The sequence below is a fragment of the Lacerta agilis genome, chromosome 8 (genome assembly GCF_009819535.1).
Source record: "Lacerta agilis isolate rLacAgi1 chromosome 8, rLacAgi1.pri, whole genome shotgun sequence".
Lineage (NCBI taxonomy): Eukaryota > Metazoa > Chordata > Lepidosauria > Squamata > Lacertidae > Lacerta > Lacerta agilis.
The window spans coordinates 54,523,951-54,543,161 of NC_046319.1; the positions used below are offsets into that span (position 1 = coordinate 54,523,951).

Consider the following 19,211-nt stretch of genomic DNA (forward strand, 5'->3'; position numbering starts at 1 on the left):
CTTTCCAGCTTTCGTAAGGTTTATCTCAACAAATCCCTTGGTTGTTACTGCCCAGATTTCTCTTTTCTGTATCGAACGCAGCAGCAGCTCTGGGCATTCTCTTAGTATGCACAGTGTGTTTGTCTCCTCCTGGGATTTTTCTTTTTATGTCTCTCAACCCTCCTTGTTTAAATGCTACCTTCTTTCAGCTCAACATCTTTGTTGTTGCTGCTGCTTTGCTTTTTTCTGCTTTCTTTCTTTTTTTTAAAAAAACTTTGCTCCCTGATTTCCATCTATCTGTCTTCGTGCCACACCCCTCACCAGCTTCTCTCCCCCCCCCCCCGCTCGCTCCCTCCTGCTGCCACCTCCCAGCCTCTGTCTGGCTCTCCGCTTTCTGTTTGCCTTACGGAGGGTAGCACTCCCATTACCTCATATTTGGAGAGAGGAAGCTGCAGCCAATCGGGGCTCCGTCTGCTTTTAGGTCAAGTGATTTCTGAACTGCAGTGAGATGCTTCGAATGTGTCTTCCTCCAGCTCCCAGCCTTGTAAGATGGCTGTCTGAAAACGGCAGCAGCTAGAAAGGGAGAATCTTGGTCTGTGTGCGTGTATGTATGTGTGTGCCTGCAGTAGTGGATTTTTTTTTAAAAAAATGTGCATCTAATCTGATGAATCGGCGGTCAGGATTTATCCAGGAGCCTGGTGCCAGCTTAGCTGCATTGTCACTGGTGTCTTGCGCACCAGGGAGATGGGGAATACTCTGGGTTGTGTTAAAGAGCCGAAAGATCAAGCTGGGGAGGCAGGGAATGCTCCCTTCTCCCCCAGAAGGAAAGCCCGCTTCAAACGGAAGAAGAAGGGGAAAAAGAGGATGGTGCCAGAAAGCGCTGATCTGGTGGCAGAGGGACCTTCTGTAGGGACTGAGATTTCTGAAGAGAAGGAAGGGGAGGCAGCGGCGGTGAAGTTCAGAGCCTCTTCCCTGCGAGAGGAGGACGGAGAAGACCTTGCCGAGGGCTTACATCGAAGCCTTGCCCCATATGGGGAGGCTTGCCCCACTTTGGATGCAGAGGGGCTGGAGCAAGGGCATGTTGTGCAGGTGAGGGAGAGGTTCCAAGGGAAGCTTGAGAAAGCTGACCTAGTGACAGAAAATGCCTCCTCTGTCTGCGGGAGCCCAGGGGACTTTCTGGAGGAGGGCACCACCGTCATTGCCCGCCTGTTCGACAACCCAGCAGAGCAAAACCGTGAGAAGGTGGCGAGTCAGCTGGTTGCCTTTCAGAGGCTGGGATCTGGCAACAGCCGAGCCATTCTGGTGCCTTTGCAAAGGGAGACTTTGGGTAAAGGACCCACAGCGAGTGACACAGGCACTGTGGTGGTGTGCAGGTCTTGGGAGCAACCAAAGTTGGAAACTCCAGCAACTGTGGTGGAAGAGTCTCATGGGACCTGGAACAGTGAGGAAGGGAACGAAAGTTTATCAAGTGCCACATGGGCTCCTTCTTGGACTATGGAGAAGGGCACGATCTCGGAGCTGTCCACCCCATCACCTTTGGTGGATCAGGTGGAGACTGACAGCACAGAGAAGCCTCAGAAGACACTATTTTTGCAAGAACCACCTGTTGACAAGGGAGGGGACAACACCTGGGTGAAATTGCCTCCCTCCCAAAGCAAGACTTCCTTCAGTGGGTCAACCTCCAGCACCTTTCTGCGCTCCTCAGGATATGGGAGCGACTCAACCCACCACCAGCAAATCAAGATGCCAGGGACTGAGAGGACCTCTCTGTTGCTCTGTGGAGGTGGCCCCACTTCCTCTCTGAGAGGAGAAGGCCCTAAATGGCAGGTGACTGCAAAGGAGAAGATTAGCCCAGCTGAAAGAGGGGTCAGTGTGGGTTTATTTTTTCTTCTTTGGGATCTGGGAGGGTTATGTGTGCCAGGAGCAGCAGTCTTACATGGTGGTACTTCCTGATGGGAAAAGTCCTGGGACTTGAGTTTTCCTGGAAGCCACACCCCCTGGTCTTCGGAGCCCCTCCCCCTACTTCAAGGCTTGTAAACAGGCTGCTTTGCCTGGGGTTTGTAAAAATTGCTTCCAAGTGAGCAGACCGGGCAGCCTTTGTATATTGGAAGAGATCTACCATCCCACCCACTGCTCTGGCCATCAGTGATGCAGAATTTTAAAAATGTAGGTTAATAAAGGAAGTCGTGGACTAAGTTGCAAAGCTGTTCCAATTCCCAGCTGCCTAGAATTGGTTGTAGGTGATAAGTGTTGAGGGAAACCAGTAAGTGTTAAGGAAAATGCACTCCATACATGTGCAGGGGAGCTCTTTTGTCTCTTTTGTTTAGTCCCAGAGTTCAGACCTTGTGTGGGAAAAGAGACTCTGTCTTAGAGTAATCCCCCTGCCTCTCCCAGGGCTTGTAGATTTGTACCTTTATTGTAATGTATAAAAGAATATTCCCAGCACTGCCTTTGGCTCCTCTACTTGGGTGCCTGTTTGTTATCTCTCTCTGATGCTTTGTGGGTTTCCAGAATGATACTGAGTTTCTCAAGCCTATTTGAAGAACACACTTTGTGTCCTCTTTCCTCAGCCCATATGCAACATAGTTTAACTTGGTGAGGAGGGAAATGAACTCTGCATGTACTCAGTAGTGCTCCTGCCTCTGCTACTACCTTACACATTATGGGGCTAAGTCCAGGATGAGCATGCAAACTTATTTAAATCAGGCAAGAGTTGCTGTTTTGCTGATAGACCCTTTTGGTGCATTTCTGTTTTGTAAACAAACTAAAAATGGTAAGACCGGGCGGGAACTGAACTTGCCTGGTTTGGCATTGGAGCCCTTCTGCGATGCAGACAAAGGTCAAGGATTTTGGGTTGTGCTTCAAGCAGTAATTGCTTTTTATGTAGGCAGAAAGACTACTTACATTGTTCTACTGTCATCCTTGGTCCAGGTTTCCTCTTTGAGGTGTGGGTGTGTGCACATGTACATGGGCTTCCACCAGGAAACACGCCCCCTGTTTCATTTGTTAACATGTCTTTTAGCTGTCAAAACTCTACTCTGCACAGTAGCTGCTAATTTATAATGGTGTGCACCTGGGGAGAGGGAAGGGATGTTGATTTCAAGGCATTGTGTCAGGGCCTGGGGGGAGATGGGTTAGGGGGCAGGCAAGCCCTAAAACTGCACCAAGATCTGGCATAAAATGCCCAAGCAATTTGGCATCGACTTTTCAACGATGATGTCATTATAGAAGAAGAAACCGGGTCATATATCTCTTATTAGATATCTCTGTGGAATTTTAATGTTAAAAGCAATTATTGTAGGGCGGGGGCTGTCGACTAATGCAGTGTGATGGGGGACAGATGGAGCTGGCAGTTCTCAAGCCTCTTTGGTCACCAGAATTTACCTCAGGAGTTCTCTTAAAATGAGAAGCACTAGATATCAAGCCCCATTGAACTCCCATCCATCTCCACCCTGCATGGAATTGGGAAACCCTTTCCCTTTATAATTCTTGATCGTTTACAGCAGTGGTGTCCAAACTTTTTTTCAAAGAGGGACAGATTTGATGAAGTGAAGGGCCATGAGGGCCAACCAAAGGGCCAACCAAAGTTGTTGACCTTTTTTTAGGATTGAAGTTGTTGAGGTTTTTGCATTTTACCCCAGGAAATAAACTGCCATGGGGGCCGCATTAGGCCCCCAAAACAGACTTTGGACATGTTGTAGTTATTCTGTGGGAGGAGTGGGCAATCTGTACATGCTCAAATCACACTTCTTTCTGTTACTTTGTATGTCATTGATTTGCATTTTGCTATTAGGAATCAATTCAGAGGTGAGCAATTTTTCAAATATTGCCCAACAACATTTTGGTGCATAACTTGGGGATGTGTGTTGTACCTTTCCCACCACTGCTCCTGTGGTGAGACTTCAGCATGGGATGGGACTGGACTCTTTTTTCAGGAGCTCAACATGATGTGTAGGGTGGTGGTGGGGTTCTCGTCTGTTCATTCCTCTCCTTGCAAGCGAGCTGGAAGGCATTCTCGGAAGAGCAGTACAGACGACAGAAGGGTTGTGGAGCATTTTTGGCAAGGGAGAAGAAGCACAGGGAACTGGATGTATTTAGCATTTATATCCTTTCACCCAAAGGTCACAGGGCAGGCCCCAATACAATACATATGCCCCTCATATATAATTCAATAACAAAAGCTTCTTAAATGGAGCACTTCATCCAAGTACTGTAAAAATTACCTCTCACATGTGAAGAAACATTTATTTTAGCAGAGAGAGGTTTAAGTGGGAAACAAAATAGCAGTTTCCAAGTGCTTACAAAAGCAGCCATAAAGTAGATGGAGAACAGCTGTTTACTGGAGATGGCCAAGAACCTGTTGGTTCTACAGCTTTACAAAGCAGTCAGGATTTTACTGTCAGCAAGCAGTTTCTTTTGCAAGGGAAGGAGTTGTGCAAGGCTAAAAGCCCAACCAACATAGTGCCCCAGGGTAGCCCATGCGGACTTGGCTACCAGCAGGAAGCTGGGTGTCACTAACCCCTGGTACACACACAGCACAGACCCCTATGTGTGCAAATGTTTCTGGTCCCCCAATACCCCACCAGTTTGGGAGGTGGCAAAAAGAAAGAAAAATCAAAGTAGATGCAGCCCTGGAGTTTGCAGAGGGACACATCTTTCGACCCAGCATCTTGATGGGGATGCAGACTGGCCATCAGATTGATCATTTTATGAGTGGGGAGGTGGCAAGAAGCCTCCCTCCTAAGCTGATCTGCATGGATCATTTGAGGAAGGTGATGTGTGCAAGATGTTGGACTATAGTTCCCATCAGCACTTACCGCCATTACCAGTGGTCAGGGATTGTGGGAGTTGTATTCCAGCAACTATTTATTTATTTATTTAACAACATTTACATACCATCGAATCACATAATTGTAGAGTTGGAAAGGACCCTGAGGGTCATTTAGACGAATCCCTTGCAGTGCGGGAACCTCAAATATTACATACCACTTGATTGCAATAACATTTGGAGGATACCAGGTTAGCTACGGTAACCCTGCCATAGTCTAAATTTATTCAGATCAAATAACACAGTACTTTGGCAACAACTGATTTGCATTGGGGTTACATTCTGGACCCCCATGTGCGCCAGCAGGGCAGCCACAAGCCCTCCCAGTTCTGTCCCCGCTTTGCCCTATTCCACCCCTTTTTGTGACATTTTCAGGTCACTTCTGGGTTTGACACAATGCACGTGTGCGTGGTTGTGCACGTATCAGACACGCCTAAAATAGTCACAGGCTGTGTTGTTCTAACACTTTTCATTCCACAAAGTTTCAAAGCAGTAGCCATCTTGGTATCAGTTTGTTTTGTGGTTGTCCTGCCTTTGCATGCTTGGGCATTTTAGTTTCAACATAATTGCAGCATTGCAGATCCTGTAAAACCAATCAAACAGAGAGGGAGCCACATACACCTTCAGATAGTTTGCGCTGATAGTTTAGCAGCTGTTAATATAGAAACCACTTCAGTGTTGTGCATCTCAGCTCCTCTGCTTCCAGGTGGGTGCCTCGTAATGCTACCCAACTGTTGCTATTACATGTGGAGCTACAACAGCAATTTCAATGGACTTTTCCACGCTGTTGGGAGATCTTGCACTTATTTACTGTATACATCCTGCTATATGCTTTCCACACCACAAATTATTTTAATTATCACTAAAACATGTTTAGTACTATGCCATATTGCAATATCTCTGCATGCTGCAGTATTTGGTGGTACAGTGCTGTATCCTACATTGAAAAAAAAGTTAGAAAAGTGTTATTGCAGATAATTAAGAGATCAGTAGAAAACACATGCAAGAATACTAAGCAAGTTCATGCCGCTGAAAACAAAATGCTCAAAACCTCTGGAAAACAAGGGTTGGTAGGCTATTGGACAAAATAGTTTTTCTTCCTGATGCTGTTTGAATGTTAAGGTCCAAAATAGTAATAATCATTTTAGAGTTCAGGTAGTGGGAGGGTGTCACACAGGACTACAGTGCCTGCCACAAGCAGCCAGTGGATGATTATGGGGAAATACTATGATCCAGAGGATTTCCTAGTACAGTATCTTTGAGGAATTGGCAGATTCCTGGATCCAGATAGGATTTGATGATAATAAATAAAATATGGTACCTTTTGTGAATGTAAACCTACAGCCATGTGCCTAAAACTCAGCTTCATTCAACTCAGTAGAACTTACATCTGTGTAGGCATGTATAGGATTGTGCTGTGTGCCATTTACAGAGTTTAACATTAGGGTTAAATGCTGTTCTCCAATCTGAGGATGATGATGATGATTACCCAGACCCTGTGATAATCAGCTGAGGCTCATCTTCATGTGCCTCCTTCACAAGAGGTCTGGAGGGTGGCAACACAAGAACAGGCGCTTTTTTATTTTTTGGAAGTGGTTCCCCACTTGTAGAATGCTCTCCTGTTGTTACATATCTTTAGGCACCAGGCAAAAACATTCCTCTTCTCCCAGGCCTTCGCTAATTAAGGAACCAATAGCCTTTTAAACTGTGTGGGTGTTGATTTTTATTGTTACTATGTTTTGTGTTTTTGTATTGTAAACTGCCCTGTAATCCTCAGATGAAGGGCAGTATGAAAACAACAACAACAACAACAACAACAACAACAACAACAACAACAACAACAACAACAACAACCCACCTTTTCGCCAGAGCTGGAACTCAAGGCTGCTCACAAAAATTAAAACAAACACAAATGAAACACACTTAACTCAGAACATATAAAAGTTATAGTTTAAAAGTATATAAACTATTGTTGGAATTTTAAAAATGTTTTAAAAAACCGCAACCTATGCTGATAGGAAAAAAGAAAGTGCAGCATGCTATTATGGAGCCCTTTCCTTAAAAACATTCAGTTACCCAAAGCCTGCCAGAATAAAAAGTATTCTCCAGTCAGCAGAATGACAAGGAGGCAGCCAGTCTTGGAAGTTCCAAAGCCTGGGAGCAGCATTGTCCTCAGAGTTCTCTCCCGCATAGAATAGGATCTGTTAACCAAAGTTTTTGCTAGATGGATGTGACTCAGTTTTAATGGTGTGTGTGGATTAAGTTAGGTTATATTTTTTAAGGTACAGTGGTACCTCAGGTTACAGACGCTCCAGGTTACAGACTCCACTAACCCAGAAATAGTACCTCGGGTTAAGAACTTTGCTTCAGGATGAGAACAGAAATCGTGCGGTGGCGGCACGGCAGCAGCGGGAGGCCCCATTAACTAAAGTGGTACCTCAGGTTAAGAACAGTTTCAGGTTAAGAATGGACCTCCAGAACGAATTAAGTTCTTAACCCGAGGTACCACTGTACTGTAATTGAAACACATTTTTTATCGTTTTTCTCCACACATTTCAGTATTGGCTTCTGTGCTAGTCTTGTGCAGGGCCGTAGCTACTGGGAGGTGGGGGGAGGGGAGCCAGGTTTCTTGCCCCAGGTGAAGCCTCTGGAGGGACGCCATTAAGTCTCTCTCTCTCTCTGTCTGTGTGTGTGTGTGTGCGCGCGCGCGCACACGCACGCATATGCATGTATGGGCAGTGTTAGAAACTGAGATATGAAAGCCAGGAGCTAAATGGCACCTTAAACCTAGGTTATGGGCGCAACCACGGAATGTCTAGGTGCACTTTTTTAATAACAAGCTGGAAATGGGTGCAAATGTGTGTAGGGGAGTCTTTGACCCGGGTGAAATAAAGGCTAGTTTCACCCCTGTCTTGTGGAAAACCCTCACAGCAGATAATGGTGTTTTGTGTGGGGGTTTTTTTGTAGAGAAAGCTTAGAAGATAAGATCTAGTTGTAGACCATTGTAGGCTCCCTCCTCCCATCTGGAGGTCTGGAGTCCTAGTTTTAAGGTGTGTTTGGTTCATATTTTGCTGTGCTGAGATGGGGACATTCTATTGATTCCCTGGGCGTGGCAGCTTTTTTGCCTTCCTAGGGGAAGAGCATGATTCTCTTACTAAATACCTTTATAATCTTTCCCCCACACAAGGTTTTATTTTTATTTTTTTAATTTAGCATTTGCAAACTGCCAAATGTGTTTTCTCAGTTCTTTTCTCACCATCAATTCCTTTTAAGTCTTCCTTCCTTCCTTTCTTGAATAATTCCAAGGGCAGACTCTTCTGCTGAGGAGGTGCCCCGCCCCTCAGTAAGCAGCACCATTCTGGAAGATGTCTTTGAAGCTTGTTAGAGAGGCGCGAGGGCAGCCATTAAATTATCATGATACTCCAATCTGAATTGGCATGAAAAGGCTGGGGGGCTGGAGGAGGGTTGGCGAAGGGAGCTGACGGTGAATGTCAAGCCAGGTTAACCAGATGCTGCCTCTGTATATTATATCTGCTATCTGGCTGAGGTTGCTGTTATTCCAAAACATTGTGGAAATATCCTAGGGCTCAGCAACATTTTATGTCTGTCTAATTTTATTTTAGCTCAACAGTGGTGCCTAGAAGGGGTGATCAGATGAGTGTCACTTAATTCAGTCACAAATGCTTCACCATGGTCTTTGGTGAAATGAGGCTTCATAGGCCTTCGCCAACCTGGTACTGCCCGGCTGGGACTGATGGGAGCTATAGTCCAGAATAGGGATAGGGGAGAAAAATCAGTTTTGTTAGGATTTTAAAGCAAATCTACCCAATTCACACTTCCCAAAACAATACATGAACCAAAATACAGCTACCTGTCAAAATTATTATTTTTAAAAAAGAATACATTCCGAAGCCTTGTTCTTTGGGAGAATGAGGCTCCCTGAAGCTAGGTAAGGCTTGTGAAATAAGGCAGTTGGATACTGTAGTACTCGTATTCAGTGGAAATTGGGAAAGGCTATTGCTATAGCAAGAAAGACCAAGTGCAGAAGATGTAATGCTTAACCCCGGTTAAGATCCTGAATATACGGTGGAATGATGATGCTGTAATACAGAAGGTTCCTTTGGACTTTATTTGTTTTTCGTTGCCTAGCCTATACTTGTGCACTTTGCATGCCCGAGGATTCATCTAGTCTTCTAAAGCAGGTGACAGAATCTGGTGTTACTGGTATCTCTAGTTTTAGTGGGGAGTGAAGGTTCAACCATTCCAACTTGCTTCTGAATCACTTGAGTAGCTGTTTCACAGTGTAGACATCTGAAATTTGGGGTCTCCCCAGTGTAAGTGTCATGGTCATGTGACCTCTGATTTTCCTTCAGGCCTGTGGCAGACTTTTGAGGGGGGTGCGGAGGGGAGGCTTTCTGAGGAAAGACTTATGTCTGAGGATAGCAAAAGCCCCACAGAGCCATCTCTGAGGCAGCAGCTGACAAAGACGGGCTTTTCTATGTGATAAGCATGCCTGTGGCTGGAGAGAGAGAGAGAGAGAGAGGCGGAGGGAGGAAGCTGATGCACAGAATACAAATGGCGAAGCCGCCTTCCTTTGGCTGTGTGGAGCAGGGGGAGAGAGGCCTGTATTTCCAGCCATCTTCCTGGTCTCTTGTTTCCAAGGCAAGATGCCACTGTAGCTGATCAGGTGTGGAAATAGGGCATTGCAGGTGTTTCCTCTGGGGTGGGGGAGGGACCTGGGTCCACATTTGCTTCTGGGCAACCTTCTGGGGCCAGTGGCAAATAAGGACAGAGCAACGAATGTTTCGGCTAGTGTTGACACACACACCCTCTCTGTCTTGCTTCTAGGCAAGCAAAGAGGCATTACCAGAGTTCAAAGTCACATTCCAGATAGGAAAAAAACACTTTAAAAAGGGTACAAAGCAGGGCTGGTGAGGGACATGGTCTTGGGGGCAGAGGGTGTTGCTGGGGACAGAGACAGTCCTGCAGTCCAGGTAGAGAGAGAGGCTTGACAGGGCATATTTGGCCCCTTGGCCAGAGTTTTAAAGAACTGAATAGAATGTGACAATTCTCTCATTTTATGTTCCCAAACTGCCCCATGCTCAGGGCTAGGCTGTGGGTGTTGGTTTGAGGTGAGTCATGAGCCCTGCCAGTGGTAAGGACCAGTGAGCGAGGCAGGACTGACAGGCAAGCTAGGAGTTAGGAGGACCAAAGCACGATCAAGGATGCATGAGCAGACCAAGGCTTTGTTGCTCAAGCAAGGCTCGGCTATACTGCTTCCTGTCCAGGAAGATCCAGTGGTGAGCTGTCCTACTACTGTGCCTTCTGGAGTGAGCTGGGCTGGTTGAGGAGCTTCCCACCATGCAACAGAACACTTTCCTCCAAGCTGGTGTCCTCCTGATATCTGGAACTACAGTTCTCATCCGCCCCAGCCACCATAATCTTCGGTGGGAGTTGTGGTCCAAAACATCTGGAGGGCAGCATGTTGGTGAAGGCAGTGTATGAACTAGCTGTAAGCTGTGGTGATCCAGGAATATATTTTTTACCTCCCCCCAATATGTCTCTGTGTGTCTCTTCTTCCACCTTTCTCTGGACTGCCACAAATTGGGACATGATATTGGGTTGCTGCCAGTCATTTTGGGATGTGGTGCTGAATGGGTTTTGCTTACTTAGAAATCCTGAGTGGTGGTGGTGGTGTTTTGACCTTCCCCTTCAGGTTAAAAGAGGCACTTGACATGTACACAGAGGAGATCTCGTGATTGCATGCATTCTGCGGCCCCACAGGTCCCTTGTGTGCTGCAAAAGCCCAAAATGGCCAAGAGACCATGAAGAAAGGACTGTGAAAACGGGGTAACTGCTGCCCCTGTGGAGCAAGGAAGCCGCAGGTCTGAGCCTGGTTCTCCTGCAAGAACTGGGTCTTGCTCCTTCATTTCCTTGCAGACACAGTGGCTGGTCACTCATGTGCTATCACTTTCACAGTGATTGCAAGGGTTCCACAAGTGCACTCACTGAATTGCCTGTGATGACCGTACCTGTTGGTCTGGTAAGTGCTGACCCCAGTGTAAAGTGGAGGGTTGGGGGCTCATCTCTGACCTCCTGGACTTTGAAAGTCCTTGGAGAATTCTCACTGCTTTCCTACATCCAAAGTGAGACGTTGGCCCTCCCTGGGATGGAGGCATAGGTAGAGGTGGAGGTAACTGCTGGCTGGTTACTAAAGGCCCAGCCAAAATTTGTGTGCCCTTGAAAAAGGACAATTTTCTAGTAGATGCTAAATGTCCTGGATTTGTTTCCCTTCCTCAAGCCCTCCTGTAGATTGCACTAGTGGTGGTGGGAGGGCCCTCACCATTCTAAATTATGGCACGTATTTCATTCCCACAGATGTGTTGATCTTGTGAAATTGGGATCCTTCTCTCAGCCAGCTCTTGCCTGCTTACAAAGTGTTCCTTTGATTAAGGAGTGGCAATCCAGCTCGCCGTGGAAAGAGCTGAGCCCCACCCTCTTTCCCAGCGCTCGTCTCGTGCCTGAAGGTGTGCACGTTCCATCAAGTGCAAAAAGCATTCGGCAGCCCACCCCCCTCTCACTCTCTCCCTTTTATTGGAAACTGGGTCACTGTGCCGTCACCGTTCCTCTGAGTGTTCTTCCAGCCGCCTGCATCGATTAAGATGGGGCTTGGCACCCAGAAAGAAAAAGAATATGGATCTGGGGACCGGTAGGGTCTGATGGAAGCCTTGCAGCATATGGGGCAAAGGCCCAGGGAGCATTTCATGCTCTCTCTCTAAACTGCTCCCTTTCTGCTCTGAAGGAAATTCCCTCTTCCACCCACTGCATTGTGTTGCCAGCAATCCTCTTTTGGCCCTCAAATGTTGTGAATTAAGCAGACCTCATAGGTTTAGCTAGCAGAGAACCAAATGAAAATCGCCTTTTTGCTGCTTGCTTCAGATCCCTTTTCCTGCCTGCCCCACTTAGCTGCTTTCGTTGCTGAAGGAGAGTTAGAAGCATTGAGAATTAGTGGCATCCTGGCTTAGGAATTTCTAAGGGGGAATTGGCTGCGTCCAATGGGACTGGCAGCAAAATATCAGTCCCCTGCTCTTAAATGATTGTGGTGCAGGCGTAGTACATAGGTAACACTTAACCCTGGTTAACATACCAGGCATATCATGAAACCAGGGGGTCAGCCAGAGGCTGGATTTGAGGGCTCATGCCTGACATTGGGACAGAGAGACAGAGTGGGTGTTGCTGGTGTCTCATCTATCCAGCTTTATCTGAGCCAGCAGAGGTAGTTTCAGGGTTGAAGAACCAGTGATGATTCTTCTGAGGGACTTAAACATTCACACCAGGGTTACCTTGCTTCAGGGCTTCATGGGTGAGCCTTAATACATTACTGCTCTATTGCATTTGGTAGTGTGTGCGCTTGATCTGTGGTCTGCTATAGAGCAGGTGTGGAGTGATCCGCCATTAAGAAGGGTTGTTCAATAATTCTTTTGCCATGGTCAGAGCAGGTGAGGCTTGGCTTGACTTGGTGGCAGCACATCCTTCCTGCCGGACCATTATTATGGTCGACTTCTGGAGAATTAGATAATTAGAGGAATTATTGAATGCTCTGGGAGACATGGCTGGTGGTCTTGCTGAGGCCCTGATAGCACTATGAAAAGATGAGATGGAGAGGGCCATCCATGTGATTGCTCTAAGTGCTGTAGAGCCTGTGAGGCTCTTTGGTCTTCTGGGGAACTATTAGGCAGTGAAGCAGGCTGGGCGATGGCTGGTGTGCAAGTTCTGCAAGTCACAGAGGAAAAATGATGGAATACAAATGAGAACAGGACATGGCTGTGCTTTCCATGTGGTAGTGAGAGCAGCAAGAAAATCTCATTTTGCATCCTTAAGGAGCTGTCCAGCAGAGTTGTTTTGAGTTTGTATAAAATGTAAAGATCCTATCCCAGGAAAGAGGGGGATGATGGGACCCTCTGTCTCTTGCTATGACAAATTTGCAAAGCATTTTGAGGATAAAGTTGTTCCTGTCAGCTCGAAAGGAAGGTATGGCTGGACCAACTTCTCTTTCCCGCTTTAGAACCAGCTCTAGGAGCTGAAAATCATTGATTGGTACCTGCAATTAAGTAGACATTTCTGTAATTAGGGCTGATGTATTTATTGTTTTCAGGAGCTATAGATCTGGTGTGTTAAAGGGAATTTTGTTCCCGCCCCCCACTGAGATCATTGTGATGAAAGGTAGTTTATAAATATTTTAACTAAATAATATAGTGAAATAGAAGTGAGATTAGCTTCAGTCTAGAGAACCTGGAGAGGTGAGGGAACTGCCATGACTTTGATTTGCTCAGTTCAGGTATTACACAGAGTTGACATACATTACATTTGCAAGCACACTTCAAGCTATGGAAGCCTGTATCCAGGTTTGTGACCAACTCTTGTCTCTCTCTCAGGTATTGAGATGTAACACTGAACCATTTTTAAGGGAAAACAAGCCTTTTAAAATTATTCTTGAAAGTGTTTTATTATTGAGTCTGCTGTTTTTACCACTGTATTCTAGTGATACTAGTGGTTTTTAATAGTGCTGTGTATCTCTAGTGCTCTGTTTTACAGTTTTGTTAGTGTAAATTGATTTGGAAACTAGTTTGAAAAGAGGGCTCTATAAATAACTTTAAAAAATAATAAACAAATAAGCATGGGGTCCGCAAGGGCCATGGAAACATCAAGCAAAATTGGTTCTTTTAGGTGAATCTAGCCACTTCTTTCAGTTTCCTAAGTACATCTAAAGCACCTCCATCCACACTGTGTCCACACTGGTTTGTATAAAGAATATGCACTACAGCAGCTGCACAATGGCACATTTCTCTCTCTCTCTCTCTCTCTCTCTCTCTCTCTCTCTCTCTCATGTCTGATTGCACCGAAATGCACAGTACAGTGGCTGCTTCTGCTTCTGTGAATCTGGAAGGGGGATGGGTGGGATGCTAAGCCATCTGCATACATCATGGAGGAGGGGGAATGCCCTGATTGGCAGGCTGTGGCTCAGTGGTGGACAGATGTTATCTGAACTGCTGGCTGGCACAAGGCTGGCCTTCCTCATCACCCAACCAAGGAGAAAAGTGCTTTAAAAAATACTTTGGTAAATAAACATTTTTAGGCCATAGTATAGCTGCTACTTTCAGTTTCTGCAAGTGATACATGAAACATGCTAGCCTTGTGAAGCTATGGCCAAGCTTTTGAACAAGATACATTTAATAATAACACAGTCTGACTCAATGAGACCACCCCTTCCAAATTCCTGGTGCTCATTGGCAGGGAGATCAGTAGTAGGTGAAGCCAGAGCCAATGAATTCTAGTTTTGTCCCCATCTTCCTCCCTGTTGAGTTCTTCAAGGGGTGACCCTGAGACCCATGAGGAGGAAACTGACTGGCAGGTGGGGGCTGGACAAGGACAGATCGAGACTATTGAGCCAGTGCATCATTCACCCTAATGCACTAGCCTCCACTGTTTCATCAAATATCTCCCTTTTCTGCTGGTGCCAGAACAACAAGCCAGGTCATGAGACAAAATAATATCCATTAACAGACAGATGAAATGTAAAGCTTTTATACCAGTTAAAACAAAGATAAGATCAACCAATGAGCTGCAATCAAACCAGCCAGAAAGCTCAGCTCTCTCCCTTCTGCCCCTTCCTCAGCACCTAAGGTGAACTGGTTATCTGGCTGCCTGAGGCCACTGGCTTACCTTGACATGCAGCAGGGCCACCCTGCCTTGACCATGCACTCTCACGCCAAAGTGCTTCTTTGCCATAGAAGCTGCCTTACATCATGTCAGACTCTTGGTCCCCCTAGCTCAGTATGGTCAACAATGATCGTCAGCTGCTGCTCCACAGGGTTTCAGACTGGGGACATTTCCTAGTTCTATCTGGAGATGCCATGGGCCATTGAAACATGGGACCTTCTGCAGGCAAGGCAGTTGCTCTACCACTGTGCTACAACCCTTCTTCCCCCAGTAGTTTCACTGCATCTGACATGGTGCTCTGCCAAATGAAACGACTGCTTCAAGGCTGTGGTCTTCTCTTCCAGATCTCTGACATCTACATCAGTGGCGAGTCAGGAGACATGTCCGCCAAAGAAAAGCTCCTTCTATGGACACAGAAGGTGACGGCGGGCTATGTGGGAGTGAAGTGCACCAACTTCTCATCCTGCTGGAGTGATGGAAAGATGTTCAATGCTATTATTCACAGATACAGGTACGTGTCTGTTTCCCCTGCCCAGCTAGAAGGGCAAACTGGAAAAATGGTAAAACTTCTAAAGCTAAAATGAAATCATGTGCAGATGCTAAATGCTCATATTCTGCAGTTTGAGTCCCAAATACTGAGATTTCTTACTTTAAATTCTGAAATCTGATTTTGAATACACTTAAATGTGTTTATCTGTAGCAGAAGTTTCTGACAACAGCAGTCTGCAAATGTGGAATCACATTTTTCCCCTGTCTCCTGCAGGCCAGATTTAGTGGATATGGAAAGAGTTCAGATTCAGAGCAGCCGAGATAATCTGGAACAGGCCTTCGAGATTGCAGAGCGGCTTGGGGTCACCAGGTTGCTGGATGCAGAAGGTGATGATGGGGCAAGTCAGCTGGGCAACTGCAGTGACTTTTGAGCGGTAGACATGGCATTCTGTTGATGCTTTACTATGGAATGCAAATACAACCTGGCTGCCTCTGCGTAAACTCCACATGTTTACCTGCTTCTTATGGTTTCATGGCCAGCCTAATGTTTGCTCAGTTGATTCTGATACTTTTCTGAACGAATAAATAAAATGTTTGGGGTGCTGGTGGTGGGAAATTACAATTTTTTTGCTGGTCAGTCTTGTAGTTGGCAGCCTCCTGTCCATCTCCTTCCAAACACCCACCCATCTTTTCCTTGGGAAGGGAGTATGCTGTACTGGGTGCTGCTAGGCAAAGGTGCCTGTGGTACTTTCACCCAACAGCATTCAAGATACAAGTACAGGTGAAACTCGAAAAATTAGAATATCATGGAAAAATCCATTTATGTAAGCAATTGTTTTCATTAGCTACTGTTGTTTAATATATGAGATAGACTCATGACATGCAAAGTGAGATATGTCAAGCCTTTATTTGTTATAATTGTGATGATTATGTACAACTGATGAAAACCCTAAAGTTGAAATTGTTAATTTGGGGTTCTCATCAGCTGTACGCCATAATCATCACAATTATAACAAATAAAGGCTTGACATATCTCGCTTTGCATGTCATGAGTCTATCTCATATATTAGTTTCACCTTTTAAGTTGAATTACTGAAATAAATGAACCTTTCCACGACATTCTAATTTTTCAAGTTTCACCTGTACAATGCCCTATCAGATGGAAGGGTTGGCAGGAAAGAGAGTATTTTCCCATTCTGGAGCATGAAATGTTGGTGGGCAGGTGTGGGGTTGCTAGAATGGTTTTGCCTTGGTTGCACAGTGGCCAAACAACCCCCAGCTCTCCTCCCAGATTTGAGCCAGGGAGGTGGCAAGGAATGCTGCACACCCACCAGGTGATCCTCACTCACCTCTGCAACTTCAGTGTTGTCAGGTGTAAGGCCTGTTGCTGATCATGCTTGCCAATGAGCCATGCTTGCCAGTTACCCTTGCCATGGCAAGCAGAATGGTTGAAACTTGATTAGGATAGGGCACAATTGTTGTTGTTTACCACTGTTCTGTGTATGTTGTGCTTTTAAGGAGTTGCATAAGTAAAAGGACAGGTAGCTGCCTGCAGAGGAGCTCACAGACTAATTTATTTTACTGTGGAGTGAAGGTAAGAAATGCAGGGTGGAGGAGGCACAGGAACAGGAAAGAGGACAAAGTATGAATGCAAGTCTTGCAGAGAGGATTGAATTATGTAGGACCTCTAGAAACACTGTCAGGCATCTATTTATTTTACTGATTTGAATAAATAAATAGATTTGCACTGATTAATCAAGTAAGGCTTCTGCTTAAGATTCATGTCAGATCTGAAGCTCTCTCTTAGAGTTGATTTAAACATTCAGCAGAATTGCATGCCGCTGCTTTCCTTGGGTTGCGTGTTTAGCTGCTCTGCTCTGTGTGTATGCAGGATGTGTGTTTTGTGCATGTGTGGTTTATGCAAAAATGTATATGCTCCTTTTTGCCTCAAAAATGGCTGCTCCAAGTGGCTTACAGAATATAAAACAAGCATTGAAATGATTAAAGCACAATTAGCAGACTAAAGGCAGCATCAAAGAGAAAAAGCACAGAGCCAAAACTAAAAAATAAATAAATTTAGGCTCTCTTCATTCAGAAAATCACAGTGCCAGGGAAGAAGAATTCTAGGCTAGCTTGTTTTCTTTGTGCAAGGAGTATCCTCTCCTCCACAGTAGAGCTTTGAAACCTTTAATCATACACATATGTGAATATTGAAGTGTTACAGTCCAGGAAAATCTTTATGTGGTTTGGCTCTTGGGATGTATTTTTATGAATAGGAACACAAAGCTACCTTTCATGCTTCAGTTCTTCTTTTCAGTTCACCCATTTGACTGCTTCATTCTTTCCCCTTTTTTTCTAGATGTGGATGTTCCCTCACCAGATGAAAAGTCTGTGATAACTTATGTGTCTTCAATTTACGATGCCTTTCCCAAAGTCCCAGAGGGAGGAGAAGGCATCAGTGCCACTGTAAGATTTGCTGCTGCTTTTTCATTCTGATGAGACCATCCTGGCACTTGAATGGCTTTTGGACTGGGCCATTCCAAAATGTTTTGGAAATTGCTCTCAGGAAATGGATAATGTGCATATGTTGACTTGGATGAGTGGGTGGGCAATTAGCTGGAAAAACCCAGGAACCTTGACTAATCAAAATTTGGACAATGTGCTTCTACAGTATTGGTAGGAATGCTTCAGAAATCCATACCATACTGTTATATGTCCAACCAAAATCTCACCAAGTTGAGTGCAAGCTTTTGGGTTCTCCAGAATTATTTATAATGCTTGATGGTAAACAAAGAATGAACGAGGTGGAGAAAAATGCATATATTTGGTGGTGAAGCCCTCTCAGTCTGTATCCTGTAAGAGTTAAATTGGAGTGAGGGGTGAAGTAGCAGACAGCTGAGGCTGTACCTGCTGTTTAGGTATCAGGTACTGAGGCCCCTTGCATAGCAGAAAAAGATTGACTGTGGCTGTTCTGCTTCCTATGTAAGTTGAAACACTGTTACCTGGGTCTGTCCTTTATCCCTATGGGAAATACACAGGTTCCTTCAGAGGCAGACAACACAGAAGCTAGGTGGGCTTGTATTGACAAAAGTTGAGGTTGGTAGTGTGCTCCATTACAACAACAACAACAACAACAACAAGAAGAAGAAGAAGTCAATAGAAACCCAATCAGGTAGCCATACCTAGCATTTGGAGAGGATGTTCCCCCTGAGAATCAAATTCCATCTTCAGGTGGCATAAAATCCTCTCCCTTCAGATCAGGATCCTATTACTGAATGGATGTGTAGCTCTGATAAAGCATCACAAAAAGGGGAAGTGGTTGTCCTTTTACTGCAAAAAGCCAGACAAAGACTTGCAAAGCTTTAAACTACAGGAGTGGCTGTTCCTGGAGACCTGGGACTTGATGGCCCTGTTGCTGGGCAATTTCCGGTTCTGTGGCTCTGGCACCGAGGCATCTCTAGGCAACCCCATTCCTTCTTGACCTTTGCATAAACCCTGCTTTTTAAGGCTGTGGGCCATTCTCCAACCTCGTTCCTGCTGTATATGTAGACAGGCTCTGAGACCTTGACCCATACCAAATTGGATGGACACCATCTCTGGCAGCAAGCTGGGTGTTACCCTGATACAGTATTCCGAGACACTCAGTGGAAAGCATGCATCTGCATGTCTCTTCCTTTCTCCAATTTGACTTAATATTTTGCCTACTGTTCATTTAGAGCAGTTGCTTCCTCATCATTTATCCCACATAAAAGGCTGTTCTTTCCCTCTCTTTCTGTAGGAAGTGGACACAAGGTGGTTAGAATACCAGAACCATATAGATTCTCTCATCTCCTGGATTAAGCAGCACACGATAATGATGTCTGACAAATCTTTTCCCCAGAACCCTGTAGAGCTCAAGGTAAACTTCAGATCCATTTTCTCTAGCCATGTCTTGTATGCTTCCTTATGTAAGCCCCCCGCTCCGCTCTCCACTGAATGATTATTGTTCCCTCTCCTCAAAATCTAAATCAGAATATTTATTGGTATGTGCATGGGGCAAATCATAGCTCAGCTTTGGTTCATACAATCCCTGAACTGACTTCCAATGATAAGCTTAGCGAAGAGCCACTAATCCCCAAATGATCAGAGAGATTCTCTCTTCCTCGCAGCCTGTGTCATCTGTAGCAATCTTATAATTTCTATTGTGTGTGGAGGT

At 45.4% G+C, this 19,211-nt stretch overlaps 1 protein-coding gene across 5 annotated transcripts in view; it reads left to right on the forward strand.

Moving 5' to 3' along the window:
* Nucleotides 1–19,211, forward strand: part of LOC117051320 (microtubule-actin cross-linking factor 1-like) — a 145,213-nt gene that overhangs the window by 123,754 nt on the left and 2,248 nt on the right. For all 5 annotated transcript variants that reach the window (XM_033157598.1, XM_033157602.1, XM_033157597.1 and 2 more), the window contains 4 exons: nt 14,872–15,038; nt 15,291–15,403; nt 17,376–17,482; nt 18,795–18,914. In XM_033157598.1, coding sequence (XP_033013489.1) covers nt 14,872–15,038; nt 15,291–15,403; nt 17,376–17,482; nt 18,795–18,914 — 507 coding nt within the window. The remainder of the gene's footprint in view (nt 1–14,871; nt 15,039–15,290; nt 15,404–17,375; nt 17,483–18,794; nt 18,915–19,211) is intronic.